Raw genomic sequence first — 16,037 nt, forward strand, 5'->3', positions numbered from 1 at the left:
AGCCCCTCCCTCTCAAATAAAGTTAACCCCTTCACTACCAGTGTCATTTTGCAGTAACAGTGCATATGTATAGCACTGATTACTGCAGTAATGTCACTGGTAACCCCAAAAGTGTCAAAAATGTCAGTCAAGGGTCCGATCTGTCCGCCGCAAAGTCGCAGAACCGCAAAAAAAATCGCAGATCGCCGCCATTACGCGTTAAAAAAAATTACAAAAATCTTTCCCTTTGTTAGTAAACGCGATAACTTTTGCGCAAACCAATCAAAATACGCTTTTTGCCATTTTTTTTTTTACCAAACATAGGTAGCATAAAACAAATTGGCTGAAAATGTTAAAAAATTTTGATTTTTACATTTTTTTGGGGGGGAATTTCATATAAAAAAATGTGAAAAATATTGCTATTTTTGCAAAATTGACGCTCTTTTTTTTGTTTATAGCGCATGATCAAAAAATCGCACAGGTGTTCAAATACCACCAAAAGAAAGCTCTTTTTGTGGGAAAAAAGGACGTCAAATTCGTTTAGGTACAGCGTTGCAAGACCGCGCAATTTTCCGTTAAAGTCACGCAGTGCCGAATCGCAAAATACCCCCTGGTCAGGAAGGGGGTAAAATCTTCTGGGGCTTAAGGGGTTAAAAAAAAAAGTTTATATCTAGCCCACTGTTCCTGATCTTTGCTGACAGTGTTAGGACAGGAAATGTACCCGGGGATTGGAGGAAAGCTAACGTGATTCCGATATTCAAAAAGGGGCAGAGGCATATCCCGGGAAATTATAGGCCTGTCAGTTTGACATCAATAGTATGTAAACTTCTGGAGGGGATGATAAGGGACTATATCGTAGAGTTTGCTAAAGACAACAACATCATCAGCAGTAATCAGCACGGGTTTACAAATGGGCGTTCGGGGGGGGGGGGTCCGCGACCACGCGGGAGCGGGAGCGCGCCTCCGGCGGCGCACGCTCGCTCCCTAGACCCTCACAGGCTAGCGACGTAGATCTACGTCACTTTGCCTGTGAGGGGCTGACTGCCGACGTAAATCGTCGTTAGGCAGTCGGCAAGTGGTTAAAGATATTTTTATGGTCTAGATATAACCTTACTAAGTTCCCTGAGTCCTCTCGGATGTACGCCATCCGGGCCTGGTGATTTGTTTGTATTAAGTTTATCCAGCCTTTCCCTGATTTCACCCTCTGTTAGCCATAGTGGCAAGTCCTGTGTATTACTACTAACCATACAGTCATGGTCAGTGTACCCCTCCGTTTCCTGTGTAAAGACTGACGAGAAAAAAGCATTCAGCACGGTTGCTTTTTCAGTGTCCTCTGTAACCATCCTCCCATCATCGTTAATTATGTGTGCAATATGCTCAGCCCTAGTTTTTTTGCTGTTGATATATTTAAAGAATTTCTTTGGGTTTTTTAACTATCCTCCGCTATTTGTCTCTCAAAGTTGATTTTAGCCATCTTGATTTTGTGTTTACTTTTCTTATTTGCCTCCTTGTATTGCTCGAAAGCCGATACTGTGCCCTCTGATTTATATTTCTTGAAGGCCAATTTTTTTCCTCTAATAAGTTTTTTAATGCTACGGTTTAGCCAGCTGGTTTGGCTTTGTCTCTTCTAAATTTATTTACCATAGGAATGCACTGCAAGATGCATTTGCTTAATATGTTCCTAAAGCATTCCCATTTTTCCTTTGTGGTCAGTGATCCCAAGGTTTGGTCCCAGTTTACCCTTTCCATCAATGAGTAAAATTTTGGAAAGTTTGCCCTTCTGAAGTTTAGGGTTCTTATGTTTCCCACTTGCTTTGTTATATTGTTATTTACACTAAATGTGATCATCCTGTGATCACTAAAGCCCAGGTAGTCCTGGACTCCTACCTCCGAGGTTATGTCTGGGTCATTAGTGATAAATAGATCCAGGACTGCGTTTTCCCTAGTCGGAGAGTCCACCAACTGTGACATGTAATTACCCTGTAAGGTTTCCGTGAATAGACAGGCCTTCTGTGAGTGTGTAGTCAATGTCGGGATAATTGAAGTCCCCCCAATATGATGACTGATCCCAGTTTTGCCACTTTACCCAGTAGTGCTAAAAATTCCAGCTCTACCTCCTCCCCTTGTTTAGGTGGCCTATAGCAAACCCCCACAATTACTTTTCCCTTTTCTCCTTCCCTATGGAGTTCTACCCACACAGATTCTAAATTCATGCTCATCCCTTCCGTAATGTCACTCCTCTCTATCACCTTTACATTGTTCTTGACATAGAAACATACCCCTCCCCCTCTTTTTCCTACCCTGTCCTTCCGGTACACCGAATACCCTTGGATATTGGCCAGCCAGTATTGTGAGGGGTCGAACCAAGTCTCCGTTATTCCCACAAGGTCTATGTCATCCTCATGTACCAACATTTCCAGCTCATCCATTTTATTAGCTAGGCTCCTGGCATTAGCATATACCCCTCTTAGTTTTACGGAAGTTAAACGTGATTGGTGGTTATGTTTATTCCTGTTTGGTCTGAAGTTTTCCCGCACAGACCTGCCAATTGACGTTATGGACTTACTGTCGCTGCTGACCCTACAACTGCCTTCAGTCCTTTGCTCCCTCCTGACTGACTCTACTTCTGAGCCCTCTCCCACCGTCTCCCAGTTTAAAAGCCCCTCCAACTTGGTGGCTATCTTTCTCCCCAAAAGAGCTGTACCGTCCCGATTAAGGTGCAGCCCATCCTTACTAAAGAGCCGGTAGCCGACTGAGAAGTCAGCCCAGTTCTCCAGGAACCCAAACCCCTCCTTCCTACACCAGTTCCTCAGCCACTTGTTAAGTTCCCTAATCTCCTTCTGCCTCTCTTGTGTGGCTCGAGGTACAGGCAGTATTTCAGAGAAAACCACCTTGGAGGCCCTATTCCTCAATCTATTACCCAAGTCCCTGAAATCGTTCTTTAGGATCCTCCACCTTCCTTTTACTTTGTCATTAGTGCCCACATGCACCATGACCACTGGGTCATCCCCAGCCCCGCACAATAATCCGTCTGCCAGATCCGCGATGTGCCGAACTCGGGCGCCCGGTAAACAACATACTGTTCGGCTACCGAGATCTTTTTGACAGATTGCCCTCTCTGTCCTCTTGATAATTGAGTCCCCAACTACCACAACCTGTCTAACCTTTCCTGTGTCACGGCCCCCCTTCTTCCTGGAGCCGCCACTCCAGCTCTGCCACCCCTGAGCTGATATCCCCCTCAACCTGCAACGTGGCAAATTTGTTAGGGTGTACCAACTCAGGACTGGCCTTCCTGACACTCATCCCTCTACCCTCCCTAACGGTCACGGTTGTTATTCTGTCTAACCCTTTTAAAATAAACCCCCCTTTAAAATGAAACAGATAAATTCTTTGTCAGTAGGCAAACGTAAAAAAATCAGCAGGGGATCAAATACTTTTTTCCCTTACTGTATTTGAATTTTACCACAGAGGAGAGGTGGGGGGGGGGTTAGCAGAAAGGAGAGTTGGGGGAGATTTTAACAGAGAGGAGACGTGGAGGGATTTTAGCACAGAAGAGAGTGGGGGGGGGGAGGGGGTCATTTGTACACAGAGACAGAGGAGAGCGGGGGGAGGATTTAGCAATGATGAGAGATGGGGGGGGTAGCAGAGAGGAGACTGGGGGGGTCATTTGTGCAGAGAGGAGAACTGTGGGTGGGGAGTTTAGCAGATAGGTGTGCCGGGGGGGGGGATGGGATTATCAGAGAGGAGAGCTGAGGGGGCAGTTTAAGCAGTGTGCCGGGGGGATGGGATTATCAGAGAGGAAGCTGGGGGGGGGGGGTTTGCATGAAGGAGAACGGGGAAAGTGTGTGTGTGTGTAGGGGAGATTTATGCATATAGGGAAGCTGAGGGCAAATTTAGCAGAGAGGAGAAAAGGTGGGTGGAGATTTGTGCAGAGGGGGAAACTAGGAAAGGGGGATATTTGTGCAGAGAGGAGAACTGGGAAAAGGGGGAGATTTGTGCAGAGAGGTAAACTAGTAAAAGGGGGAGATTTGTGCAGAGAGGAAAACTAGGAAAAGGGGAATATTTGTGCAGAGAGGAAAACTGGGAAAGGGGGCGATTTATGCAGAGAGGAGAACTGGGAAAGGGGGAGATTTGTGAGGAGAGGAGAACTAGGAAAAGGGGAGATTTGTGAGGAGAGGAGAAATAGGAAAAGGGGAGATTTGTGCAGAGAGGAAAACTAGGAAAAAGGGGAGATTTGTGCAGAGAGGAGAACTAGGAAAGGGGGAGATTTGTGCAGAGAGGAGAACTGGGAAAGGGGGAGATTTGTGAAGAGAGGAGAGGGGAGAACTGGGAAAGGGGAAGATTTGTGCAGAGAGGAGAGGGGAGAACTGGGAAAGGGGAAGATTTGTGCAGAGGAGAGAACTGGGAAAGGGGGAGATTTGTGCAGAGGAGATAACTTGGAAAGGGGGAGATTTGTGAAGAGAGATGAACTGGGAAAGGGGGAGATTTGTGCAGAGAGGAGAACTGGGAAAGGGGGAGATTTGTACAGAGAGGAGAACTGGGAAAAGGGGAGATGTGTGCAGAGAGGAGAACTGGGAAAGGGGGAGATTTGTGCAGAGGAGATAACTGGGAAAGGGGGAGATTTGTGAAGAGAGATGAACTGGGAAAGGAGGAGATTTGTGCAGAGAGGAGAACTGGGAAAGGGGAAGATTTGTGCAGAGAGGAAAACTGGGAAAGGGGAAGATTTGTGCAGAGGAATGAACTGGGAAAGGGTTAGATTTGTGCAGAGGGGAGAACTGGGAAAGGGGGAGATTTGTGCAGAGGGGAGAACTGGGAAAGGGGGAGATGTGTACAGAAGGGAGAGTTGCACAAGGCAGGTTGTGCAAACTGAGAGCTGTGGAGTGTGGAACAGATTGTGCAGAGGTGAGAGCTGTGGGGGACACCGGGGTTGCAGAGGTGAAACATGGGGGTACAGAGATAATGTGAATGGGGTTTCAAAGGTAAGTTGTAAGCTGGGGTTGGAGGGGTGCAGAGGTGAGATTTTGACGAGGGGGCAAAGGTGAGTTGTGAATGGGGGGGTGCTAAGGTTAACTGTGGATAGTGGTGCAGATTTGAGCTGTGGACAGGAGAAAAAAAAAGAGTTGAGCTGTGAATAAGGGTTGCAAAGGCAAGCTGTGGATGGAAAAAACAGAGGTAAGCAAAGAGGTGTGCAAAGGTGAGAATTTGATGGTTACTTTGAGGGTGATACTTGAGGGAAGTGAGGAGGGGTTTGCTTAGGGAAGACCAGGGAAATTTCCAGCGGGACAGATAAAGCATACAGAGTTCATTGACTAAGAGTATGTAATGGATGGCACAGCATGCAGGTCCAGGGGTGAGGATTTTGTAACATTATGTACATTACATATTCAAGAACCGCTATACTCTGTATGCTGTACGTTACATATTAAAGGCCTTGGGATGGTACTCCTGAATGCTGTACTCTGTACATTGGATTTTGCGTTACATACTCCTGAGCATTGCTCTCTGTATGCTGGATTGCATTTTACATATGCTTTATTACTGCACTCTGTGTGCTGAGCTATATGTTACATATTCCTGACACTCCTGAGCCCTGTGTGTTATGCACTCCAGAGCCCTGTACTTTGTGTGTTACACAGTCCTGAACCATGTGCCTTTGTGCAATACGCAGTTCTAAGCCTTCACTTATTACCATTATTTGGTGCTTACTTCTCTACCCTAAGGAAGGTGTGGTTGGAGGCGGAGTTTGGGCATGGTTGGGGTGGAGTTTGGGCTTGGTTGGGGCGGAGTTTTGGGGTGGTTGGGGGCAGGGAGTTGGTTGGAGAGGGAGAGTTCCTGCACCTAATTTCTAAAAAGAAAACCCTGTGTTTATATATTATATATATACACAGTGGGTACGGAAAGTATTCAGACCCCCTTAAATTTTTCACTCTTTGTTATATTGCAGCCATTTGCTAAAATCATTTAAGTTCATTCTTCTTCCTCATGAATGTACACATAGCACCCCATACTGACAGAAAAACACAGAATTGTTGACATTGTTGCAGATTTATTAACCACTTGCCGACCGCCGCACGACTATCTACGTCGGCGGTCAGCCCCTCACAGGCAAACTAACGTAGGGCTACGTTGCTTGCTTGTGAGGGTCTAGGGAGCGAGCGCGTGCCACCGGAGGCGCGCTCCCGCTCCCGCGTGGTCACGGACCCCCCCCCCCGCGCGTGTGACCAGCGGACCCGATGTCCGCCGGCCACTCGGCGATCGGCGGGGGAGAGGGAGAATGTCAGGCAGCTTGTGTAAACAAGCGACCTGTCATTCTCCTCGCTGTAAAGACACTGATCACATGGATCTACTATGTAGATTCGTTGATCAGTGTCCTTACAGCTCAAGCCACAGCCAATCACAGTAGAAAGCACGCCCCTAGGGACACACACAGCCCCTCCCTCCCAAATAAAATTAAAGTCACGCAGTGCCGAATCGCAAAATGCCCCCTGGTCGGAATGGGGGTAAAATCTTCCGGGCTTAAGTGGTTAAAAAAGAAAAACTGAAATATCACATGGTCCTAAGTATTCAGACCCTTTGCTCAGTATTTAGTAGAAGCCCCCTTTTGATCTAATACAGCCAGGAGTCTTTATGGGAAAGATGCAACAAGTCTTTCACACCTGGATTTGGGGATCCTCTGCCATTCCTCCTTGCAGATCCTCTCCAGTTCTGTCAGGTTGAATGGTAAACGTTGGTGGACAGCCATTTTTAGGTCTCTCCAGAGATGCTCAATTGGGTTTAAGTCAGGGCTCTGGCTGGGCCATTCAAGAACAGTGACGGAGTTGTTGTGAAGCCACTCCTTCGTTATTTTGGCTGTGTGCTTAGGGTCATTGTCTTGTTGGAAGGTAAACCTTCGGCCCAGTCTGAGGTCCAGAGCACTCTGGAGAAGGTTTTTGTCCAGGATATCCCTATACTTGGCAGCATTCATCTTTCCCTCGATTGCAACCAGTCGTCCTGTCCCTGAAGCTGAAAAACACCCCCACAGCATGATGCTGCCACCACCATGCTTCACTGTTGGGACTGTATTGGACAGGTGATGAGCAGTGCCTGGTTTTCACCACACATACCGCTTAGAATTAAGGCCAAAAAGTTCTATTTTGGTCTCATCAGACCAGAGAATTTTATTTCTCACCATCTTGGAGTCCTTCAGGTGTTTTTTAGCAAACTCCATGCGGGCTTTCATGTGTCTTACACTGAGGAGAAGCTTCCGTCGGGCCACTCTGCCATAAAGCCCCGACTGGTGGAGGGCTGCAGTGATGGTTGACTTTCTACAACTTTCTCCCATCTCCTGACTGCATCTCTGGAGCTCAGCCACAGTGATCTTTGGGTTCTTCTTTACCTCTCTCACCAAGGCTCTTCTCCCCCGATAGCTCAGTTTGGCCGGACGGCCAGCTCTAGGAAGGGTTCTGGTCGTCCCAAACGTCTTCCATTTGAGGATTATGGAGGCCACTGTGCTCTTAGGAACCTTAAGTGCAGCAGAAATCTTTTTGTAACCTTGGCCAGATCTGTGCCTTGCCACAATTCTGTCTCTGAGCTCTTCAGGCAGTTCCTTTGACCTCATGATTCTCATTTGCTCTGACATGCATTGTGATCTGGAAGGTCTTATATAGACAGGTGTGTGGCTTTCCTAATCAAGTCCAATCAGTATAATCAAACACAGCTGGACTCAAATGAAGGTGTAGAACCATCTCAAGGATGATCAGAAGAAAGGAAAAGCACCTGAGTTAAATATATGAGTGTCACAGCAAAGGGTCTGAATACTTAGGACCATGTGATATTTCAGTTTTTCTTTTTTAATAAATCTGCAACAATGTCAACAATTCTGTGTATTTCTGTCAGTATGGGGTGCTATGTGTACATTCATGAGGAAGAAGAATGAACTTAAATGATTTTAGCAAATGGCTGCAATATAACAAAGAGTGAAAAATTTAAGGGGGTCTGAATACTTTCCGTACCCACTGTGTATGTATATATATATATATATATATATATATATATATATATATATATATATATATATATATATATATTAGTGCTGTCAAAATTAGCGCGTTAATAACGCATTAACTCAAATTCATTTTAACGGCGATAATTTTTTTAACGCACGATTAATGCAGCGCGCATCACCTGTTTGACCCGTGGCCTAGCCCGTAGTTGGAGAGATAGAGATGCAGCAGCAAACAGAAATGGAAAAAGAAAGGGGTCTTCTGAACGGAAAATTTATATACAAAACGAGGTCTGATGGTTCTGTCGACAAGACAAAAGTTATCTGCAGTTATTGTCGATGTGAATTAAGTTATCACCGCAGCACGTCGAGTTTAAAATATCACTTGATGGCGAAGCATACAACTGACACGGAGAGCCCCCCTCCCCCTCGTCAAAGGCAGACCACAATGGATCAAAGTTTGCAGCGGAGATCGATGGATAAGTCCACAACTAATAGACTCACCTCAACTATAGCTAAATGGGTGGCTACAGCATGTAGACCAGTTAATGTGGTCGAGGACGAGGGTCTACTTGAAATTATTCGCATCGCATCGCATCTAACGATTCTACATACGAACTACCTTCAAGAGCCACCATTACAACCAAGATTCACAACTTATATGAAGAGGAGAAAGCTAAAGTTCAGGAGGCATTGAGACAGACAAACACGGTTGCGCTCACCGGAGATTATTGGACTTCCCTCAGTAACCATAGCTACCTAGGCGTCACAGCACATTATTTTGACGCGCACTGGAAACTTCAGTCTCACGCTTTGACCGTTATGAAGACAGAAGATAGACACTATGCTGACGTTTGCGCTGAGCACTTTCTTTAAGTAGCCAGACAGTGGAACATTGAACTCAAAATTAAAATAGTGACCACTGATAGTGCACGCAACATGATTGCAGTGGCCAGGCAGCTCCCGTTCGAGCATATGCCTTGCATTGCACACAGCCTCCACCGAGCCATCACAGTTTCTCTCCAAAACAGCCCGTTTGATGGCGCCTTGGCAAAATGCAGGAAGTTAGTGGGTCATTTCAAGCATAGCCCTGCTAACGCAGCCGAGCTTGAACAGCAGCAAGTCAAACATCTTCAAAAGAAAGAGTCACTCGTACAGGAGGTGTCTACTAGGTGGAACAGCACCCTAGAAATGATAAAGCGTGTTGAGAGAAATCAAGAACCATTGAGAGATGCACTGGCCCTACATGCAGGCAACATCAACATGCCAACTGCAGCTGAATTTGATAAACTGAAGAGGTTGGAGACTGTGCTGGAACACTGCAGGTAATTTATTGATACTCTTATTATTATTATATTTGTCTCTCAGTCAAAGTAAGGTTGTGTCAAAAGTGGGGACGTCTGTGTGTGTGTGTGTGTGTGTGTGTGTGTGTGTAACATTTTTATAATAGAGTGGATTTATGTTGTTCTGATGTGTCTTGACTGTGTGTGTGTGTGTGTGACATTTATAATAGAGTGGATTTAAGTTCTGATGTGTGTGTGTGTGTGTGATTTATAATAGAGTGGATTTATGTTCTGATGTGTGTGTGTGTGTGTGTGTCATTTATAATAGAGTGGATTTATGTTCTGATGTGTGTGTGTGTGTCATTTATAATAGAGTGGATTTATGTTCTGATGTGTGTGTGTGTGTGTGTGTGTGTGTGTGTGTGTACAGTATGGGGACAAAATATAATAGAAATGTCTGAAATCCTTGTTTTTGTGGGGACATTTGTTGGTCCAGTTAAACAGCTTATAAATCATACAGAATGAGTTGTATTGAAAATGTAAAAATGCAGAAAGTTTTCTGTGATGGTTAGGTTTGTGTGTGTGTGCGCGTGCGTGTGTTAAGAGTGAGAGATTGAAAGTGAGTGAGAGATTCATTATGTCTAACTAAAGTGCTTTTCTCTATTATTCCAGGTATGTGAGTGAACTTTTAGGAGGAGAGAAATTTGTTTCTTGCTCAGTTGTGCTGCCCGCGTTGTGTCATCTATCACGTGTGATGGAGGTCTCAGAAGATGACCCAGCCTACATGATTAAGTTTAAGGAAACTTTCACAACTGACATGGACAAACGGAAGGAAAAAACCAACACCACATGGCTGAGGGTTGCATCAGCACTGGACCCTAGGTTTAAGGACCTCAAATGTCTGAGCAGGGCTGACAGAGCTGAGGTGTGGAGTTCAGTCTGTGCCTTGCTCAAGAGGGAGGGGCTTGCACAGCCAGATAAACCAGTGACAACTGAACCACCTAAGAAGATAACATGTCTCATGTCTGTGCCAGAATCTTCATCTGATGATGATGAAGAGGACTGTATTGAGAAATGTGTGGAGCGCTACAAGGCAGAGCCCTCTATTGGCATAGAGGACTGTCCCCTGCAGTGGTGGTCCAATCATGAAGGGGCACACAGTGAGATGGCCTACCTTGCACGCATATACTTATCAACACCTGCCACATCCGTACCTTGTGAAAGATTGTTTTCACTCTCAGGACATGTTGAGCTGCCCTGTCATCTGAAAATGTAAACAGGCTCGTCTGTTTGAGCAACTGGCTCAGTGCAAAGAAAGAGAAATAATCTGAGGAACCTGTGGGTTTTTTATATTCTTTTTCCCACCTGTTTGATAGACATGAACACGTTCTTTGTAAAACATGTCAATGTTCTTTATGCTCTGTTTAGGGTGATTTCAGTAATAATAAATGTACATTTAGGTTAGCATGTTTACAAGAAGTGAGCTGCCCTATCGTGCAAAAATGTAAATAGGTTTGTGTAAGTAAATTGAGTAAAGAAAGAGAAGTAATGGGAACCGTTTATTTCTATGTTGTTGTTTTTTCATGTGTATAATAGACATGAACAAGTTCTTTGATAAACATATGACTTTTGATACTATGGTCCCTTTGATAGATGTCCAGTCTTCATCCTATGTTAAGTATGGTTTCACTAATAATAAACATGCATTTGCATAAAGCGTCTATTTGTCCACTCCCATGTTGATTAATGTATTCAAAACTTGAAAAGTATTAATTTAAGGTACATTTAGAACTGATATAAATGTGCGATTAATCGCGAGTTAACTCATGACAATCATGCGATTAATCGCGATTAAATATTTTAATCGATTGACAGCCCTAATATATATATATATATATATATATGACATAAAAAGCATCAGTGCTTTATGGATAAAATCACACTTGCTTAGACAGGCAGTAGAAGAGGTGACATCTCCTCGGTCAGCTCCACACAGCTTCTACAGTGTGGCTGTGCGGTGAAGGAGAAAAGGAATCCAGATTTCAAATTCCTTCTGCACTCCCGCGCAGTCGTGGGTGGCGCCAGGCACATACAGTGCCTTGCGAAAGTATTCGGCCCCCTTGAACTTTTCGACCTTTTGCCACATTTCAGGCTTCAAACATAAAGATATAAAACTGTAATTTTTTGTGAAGAATCAACAACAAGTGGGACACAATCATGAAGTGGAACGAAATTTATTGGATATTTCAAACTTTTTTAACAAATAAAAAACTGAAAAATTGGGCGTGCAAAATTATTCAGCCCCCTTAAGTTAATACTTTGTAGCTCCACCTTTTGCTGCGATTACAGCTGTAAGTCGCTAGGGGTATGTCTCTATCAGTTTTGCACATCGAGAGACTGAAATTTTTGCCCATTCCTCCTTGCAAAACAGCTCGAGCTAAGTGAGGTTGGATGGAGAGCGTTTGTGAACAGCAGTTTTCAGATCTTTCCACAGATTCTCGATTGGATTCAGGTCTGGACTTTGACTTGGCCATTCTAACACCTGGATATGTTTATTTGTGAACCATTCCATTGTAGATTTTGCTTTATGTTTTGGATCATTGTCTTGTTGGAAGACAAATCTCCGTACCAGTCTCAGGTCTTTTGCAGACTCCATCAGGTTTTCTTCTAGAATGGTCCTGTATTTGGCTCCATCCATCTTCCCATCAATTTTAACCATCTTCCCTGTCCCTGCTGAAGAAAAGCAGGCCCAAACCATGATGCTACCACCACCATGTTTGACAGTGGGGATGGTGTGTTCAGGGGGATGAGCTGTGTTGCTTTTACGCCAAACGTAACGTTTTGCATTGTTGCCAAAAAACAGAATTTTTGTAAAATCTTACCTGTAAAATTCCTTTCTCTAAATCCTCCGACAGTCGCCGCCGCCTCTAAGTCATCACTGTTGGGTATTGACTTCCGCTCAGCAGGAGTAGCTAGGCATATAGACTTAGTCAAAAGACATTAGCATATACACACCCATGGGGGCAGTCCCATCCGGTCAATACCCCCCTACATAACAACTCCCAACTCAGTTTGGTAGCATAGCAGTAGGTAATAAGAACCCCAAAAGAGGGGCGGGGGCGGCGACTGTCGGAGGACTCAGAGAAAGGAATTTTACAGGTAAGATTTTACAAAAATTCAGTTTTCTCTTACGTCCTCCGACAGTCGCCGCCGCCTCTAAGTCATCACTGTTGGGATGTCCCAAAGCAGTATAGACATGAGGGGTGGGAGACGCAACCGTAGAAAAGGCAACTCAGTACCCACATCAGAGAAAGGAATCTTATATGCACCGTAAAAGAACCAACTGGGCAACAGAAAAAAACAATGCTCAACAGGGCGGAGTCTCCGACGTCATACGTCACTTCCGGTTGTCGGCCGTGGAACGCGGAAGCATCCCGGCGCACACTGTACTCTGATCTCGATCATCTTACGAGTGAGTTATCTACGCCTTGCTTTATGCTATGTATGATTTGACTATTCACCATGGGGTTTCTTCTTCTATGAGCATCTAGGCCTCCCACCAGCGGCTATTGATTGCATCATTTTTCGAAGGGGAACCCCTCATCATCATACAGGTTGTATTTGCAAAAACGCCACCCAGTGGCCACTACGGATTTTACACAACAAAGTTTTTTTCAGTTTACTATCACACTTTGTGTGGCACGTTTATTTACCTATCACCAAGTTCTTTTCACACAATGTATGGTAGTGGGTTTATTACACTCACGGTATTTGTTTATAGCACTGTTTAAGATTTAATTTGGAATAAGCACCCAGATTTGCATTTCTGACTATCATTTTATAATACTATTTGGCACATTTCACCATTTGTGGGTTTTTACACCCTTTTATCCCCACTCACGTTATTTGGGGTATTTATAAAGGTAGCGCCAACACCAATCGTCACATTCTTATTTAACAACAGGAGCAACAGCCCAGGAAAGCAAATGCCAACAGCCAGGGACCCAGAAAAAAACACAAGGGTCCATCATGGCACTGCCGCACTGAGAACCTTGCGGCCAAATGAGGCATCAGCTGATGCCAGAACGTCTACTTTGTAGAATTTGGAAAAAGTGTACACCGACGACCAAGTCGCAGCCTTGCACACCTGGGCCACGAAGCCCTATGACAATAGGCCCAGGACGCACTCACAGATCTGGTAGAGTGCGCCTTAACAGGGAAGGGTGGAACCCGTTCCTTCAAGGTGTAAGCCTATTCAATGGTCTGTCTGATCCATTTGGCAATAGTCGCTGCAGATGCAGCCATGCCCTTCCGAGGTCCCTCAGGAAGGACAAAGAGGGAATCCGTTTTACGAAAAGATTCCGTAGACGACAGGTAAACCCTGATCGCCCTGCCAACATCCAGGGAGTGCAGAGCAACCTCCTTAGGATGCTTAGGCTTTGTACAAAGCGAAGGCAGGACAATGTCCTCATTAATGTGGAACTCAGAGACCACCTTAGGAAAAAAGGAGGGCTGCGGATGCAAGACCACCTTATCCCGGTGAATCACCAAGTATGGAGAACGGCAAGATAACGCTGGCAGTTCCGACACTCTGCGAGCCAAAGTGATCGCCACCAAAAAAGCAACCTTCTTAGACATCAGAGGCAACTAGATATCCCGAATGTTTTCAAAGGGAGCACGTTGTAACACGGACAGAACCAAGTTCAAGTCCCACTGTGGTAAGGGCTCCTTCCTGGGAGGAGCCAAATGTCGCACACCTTGAATGAAGGTGTGAACCAGAGAATGAGATGCCACAAGGCATTGGAAAAGAATAGCCAGGGCGGACACCTGGCCCTTGATCGTGGCCAGCGCCAGGCGCTGGTCCACTCCCGCCTGGAGAAAGACCAACACTCTCGACACCGAGTACGAACAAGGGGAGAACCCCCTGGACTCGCACCAGGCGAAGTAAGCCTTCCAGGTACAGTAATAAATCTTTCCAGAGGAGGTCTTCCTAGCCTTGACAAGAGTAGGGATGACCTCAGAGGAGAGACCCCTGTCCCTCAGGACCTGGGTCTCAATAGCCAGGCCATTAAAGCCAGCGACTGTAAAGCAGGATGGAAGATCGGACCCTGAGACAGGAGATCTTCCTGCAGGGGCAGCCGCCACGGAGGCGCCACTGCCAGATGAACAACGTCGGCGTACCAGGACCGGCGTGGCCAGTCTGGAGCCACCAGAATCACCAGGTGCGGTTCCGAGGCTAGCCTGGGGAGAAACCTGGATAGCAACTGAATCGGAGGAAAGGCATACATCAGACGATACTGATGCCAAGGGGCCACCAACGCGTCCGAGGCGACTGCCAGAGGATCGCGCATTCTTGCCACGAACCTTTCCACCTTTCGGTTTGGTCGAGATGAGAACAGATCCATGTCCGGGGATCCCCACCTCGCACACAGCATTTGGAAAACCACCGGGTGCAGGGACCATTCCCCCTGGTCCAGGGTCTGGCGGCTCAGATAGTCGGCCTGCCAATTCTCCACACCCGGAATGTGAACTGCTGAGATCGCCGGGACAGGAGTCTCGGCCCACGATAGAATGTCGGTCACCTCCCGGGCCACACGAGCACTCCTGGTGCCCCCTTGGTGGTTGATGTAAGCCACCGCGGTAGCATTGTCCGTCTGTACTCGGACAGGAAGGCCCTGAAGACGGTCCGACCACTGGAAGAGACAGAGTTTTACCGCTCGCAATTCCAGCACATTTATCGGGAGGGAGGACTCCTCCTCCGACCAAGTGCCATGGGCAGACAGGTTGCCCAGGACTCCACCCCAGCCTGACAGGCTGGCATCAGTGGTAATCACCGTCCACACCAACAGACGGAAGGACTTGCCGTCCGCCACCGACGGGGACTGGAGCCACCACAGAAGAGCCAATCTGGTCTGACGACTCAAGGAGACACTCAGATCCAGGGACTGAGGCAGTCTGTCCCACCTGGCCAGGATCTCCGTCTGGAGAGCCCGCGTGTGAAACTGAGCAAAGGGTATCGCCTCGAAGGCTGATACCATCAACCCCAGAGACCTCATACGGGTTCTGAGTGACGAGGACGGGTTGTCCCTGAGGGACCTGATCTCGTCCCGCAAGGTCCGGGGCTTGTCCTTCGGGAAGAACACCTTTGCCTGAGCAGAGTCCAGAATCATTCCCAGATAGGGAAGACGAACCGATGGAGACAACGCCGATTTTTGAACGTTGATGGTCCATCCGAACTCCTGGAGCGTCTGTACCGTGGTGGACAGATCGCGCACTAGATCCTGGTTGGCACGTGCCCTCAGAAGGAGATCGTCCAGGTAGCCCAAGACCGCAATGCCCTGTGCCCTCAGTAGGCCCAGTACTGGCGCCAGCACTTTGGTAAAAACCCTGGGTGCCAAAGCGAGACCGAAAGGTAACGCCACAAACTGGTAGTGGTCCTCTGCGATAGCAAACCGAAGGTACCGCTGATGACCTTCAAAAATGGGGATGTGCAGATACGCATCCTTCAGATCTATCAAAGCCAGGAATTCCCCTGGGCTCAGAGAGGCCACCACCGAACGGAGAGACTCCATGCGGAACTTCCGAACACGCACGAAGCGGTTCAGCGACTTTAGTTCCAGAATAGGATGCACTTTGCCCTCCTTTCTGGGCACAGTGAACAGATTTGAATAAAACCCCCGAAACCTGGCCCGGTGAGGCACCGGGACACTCACCCCCTGAGCAAGAAGGTCCTGTACCGCCTGGTGCAGGTGCAGGTCCTGCAGACGCCCCGGAGGCAAGTAAAGATTTGAGGG

The 16,037-nt window shown here is 46.7% G+C and overlaps 2 protein-coding genes across 4 annotated transcripts in view; one reads left to right on the forward strand and one right to left on the reverse strand.

Annotated features, from left to right (window-relative positions):
• Positions 1-16,037, reverse strand: part of TRIO (trio Rho guanine nucleotide exchange factor) — an 855,771-nt gene that overhangs the window by 262,761 nt on the left and 576,973 nt on the right. The window lies entirely within an intron of this gene.
• On the forward strand, positions 9,998-10,519 carry LOC309555593 (uncharacterized protein; the record flags this gene model as incomplete). Its single annotated transcript, XM_082257646.1, has 2 exons — positions 9,998-10,054; positions 10,436-10,519. 2 exons carry the CDS (start codon positions 9,998-10,000, stop codon positions 10,517-10,519), a joined length of 141 nt encoding a protein of 46 aa, XP_082113772.1.

Source organism: Pelophylax lessonae (genome assembly GCF_965119305.1).
Source record: "Pelophylax lessonae genome assembly, chromosome: 5".
In the NCBI taxonomy this organism is placed as follows: Eukaryota; Metazoa; Chordata; class Amphibia; order Anura; family Ranidae; genus Pelophylax; species Pelophylax lessonae.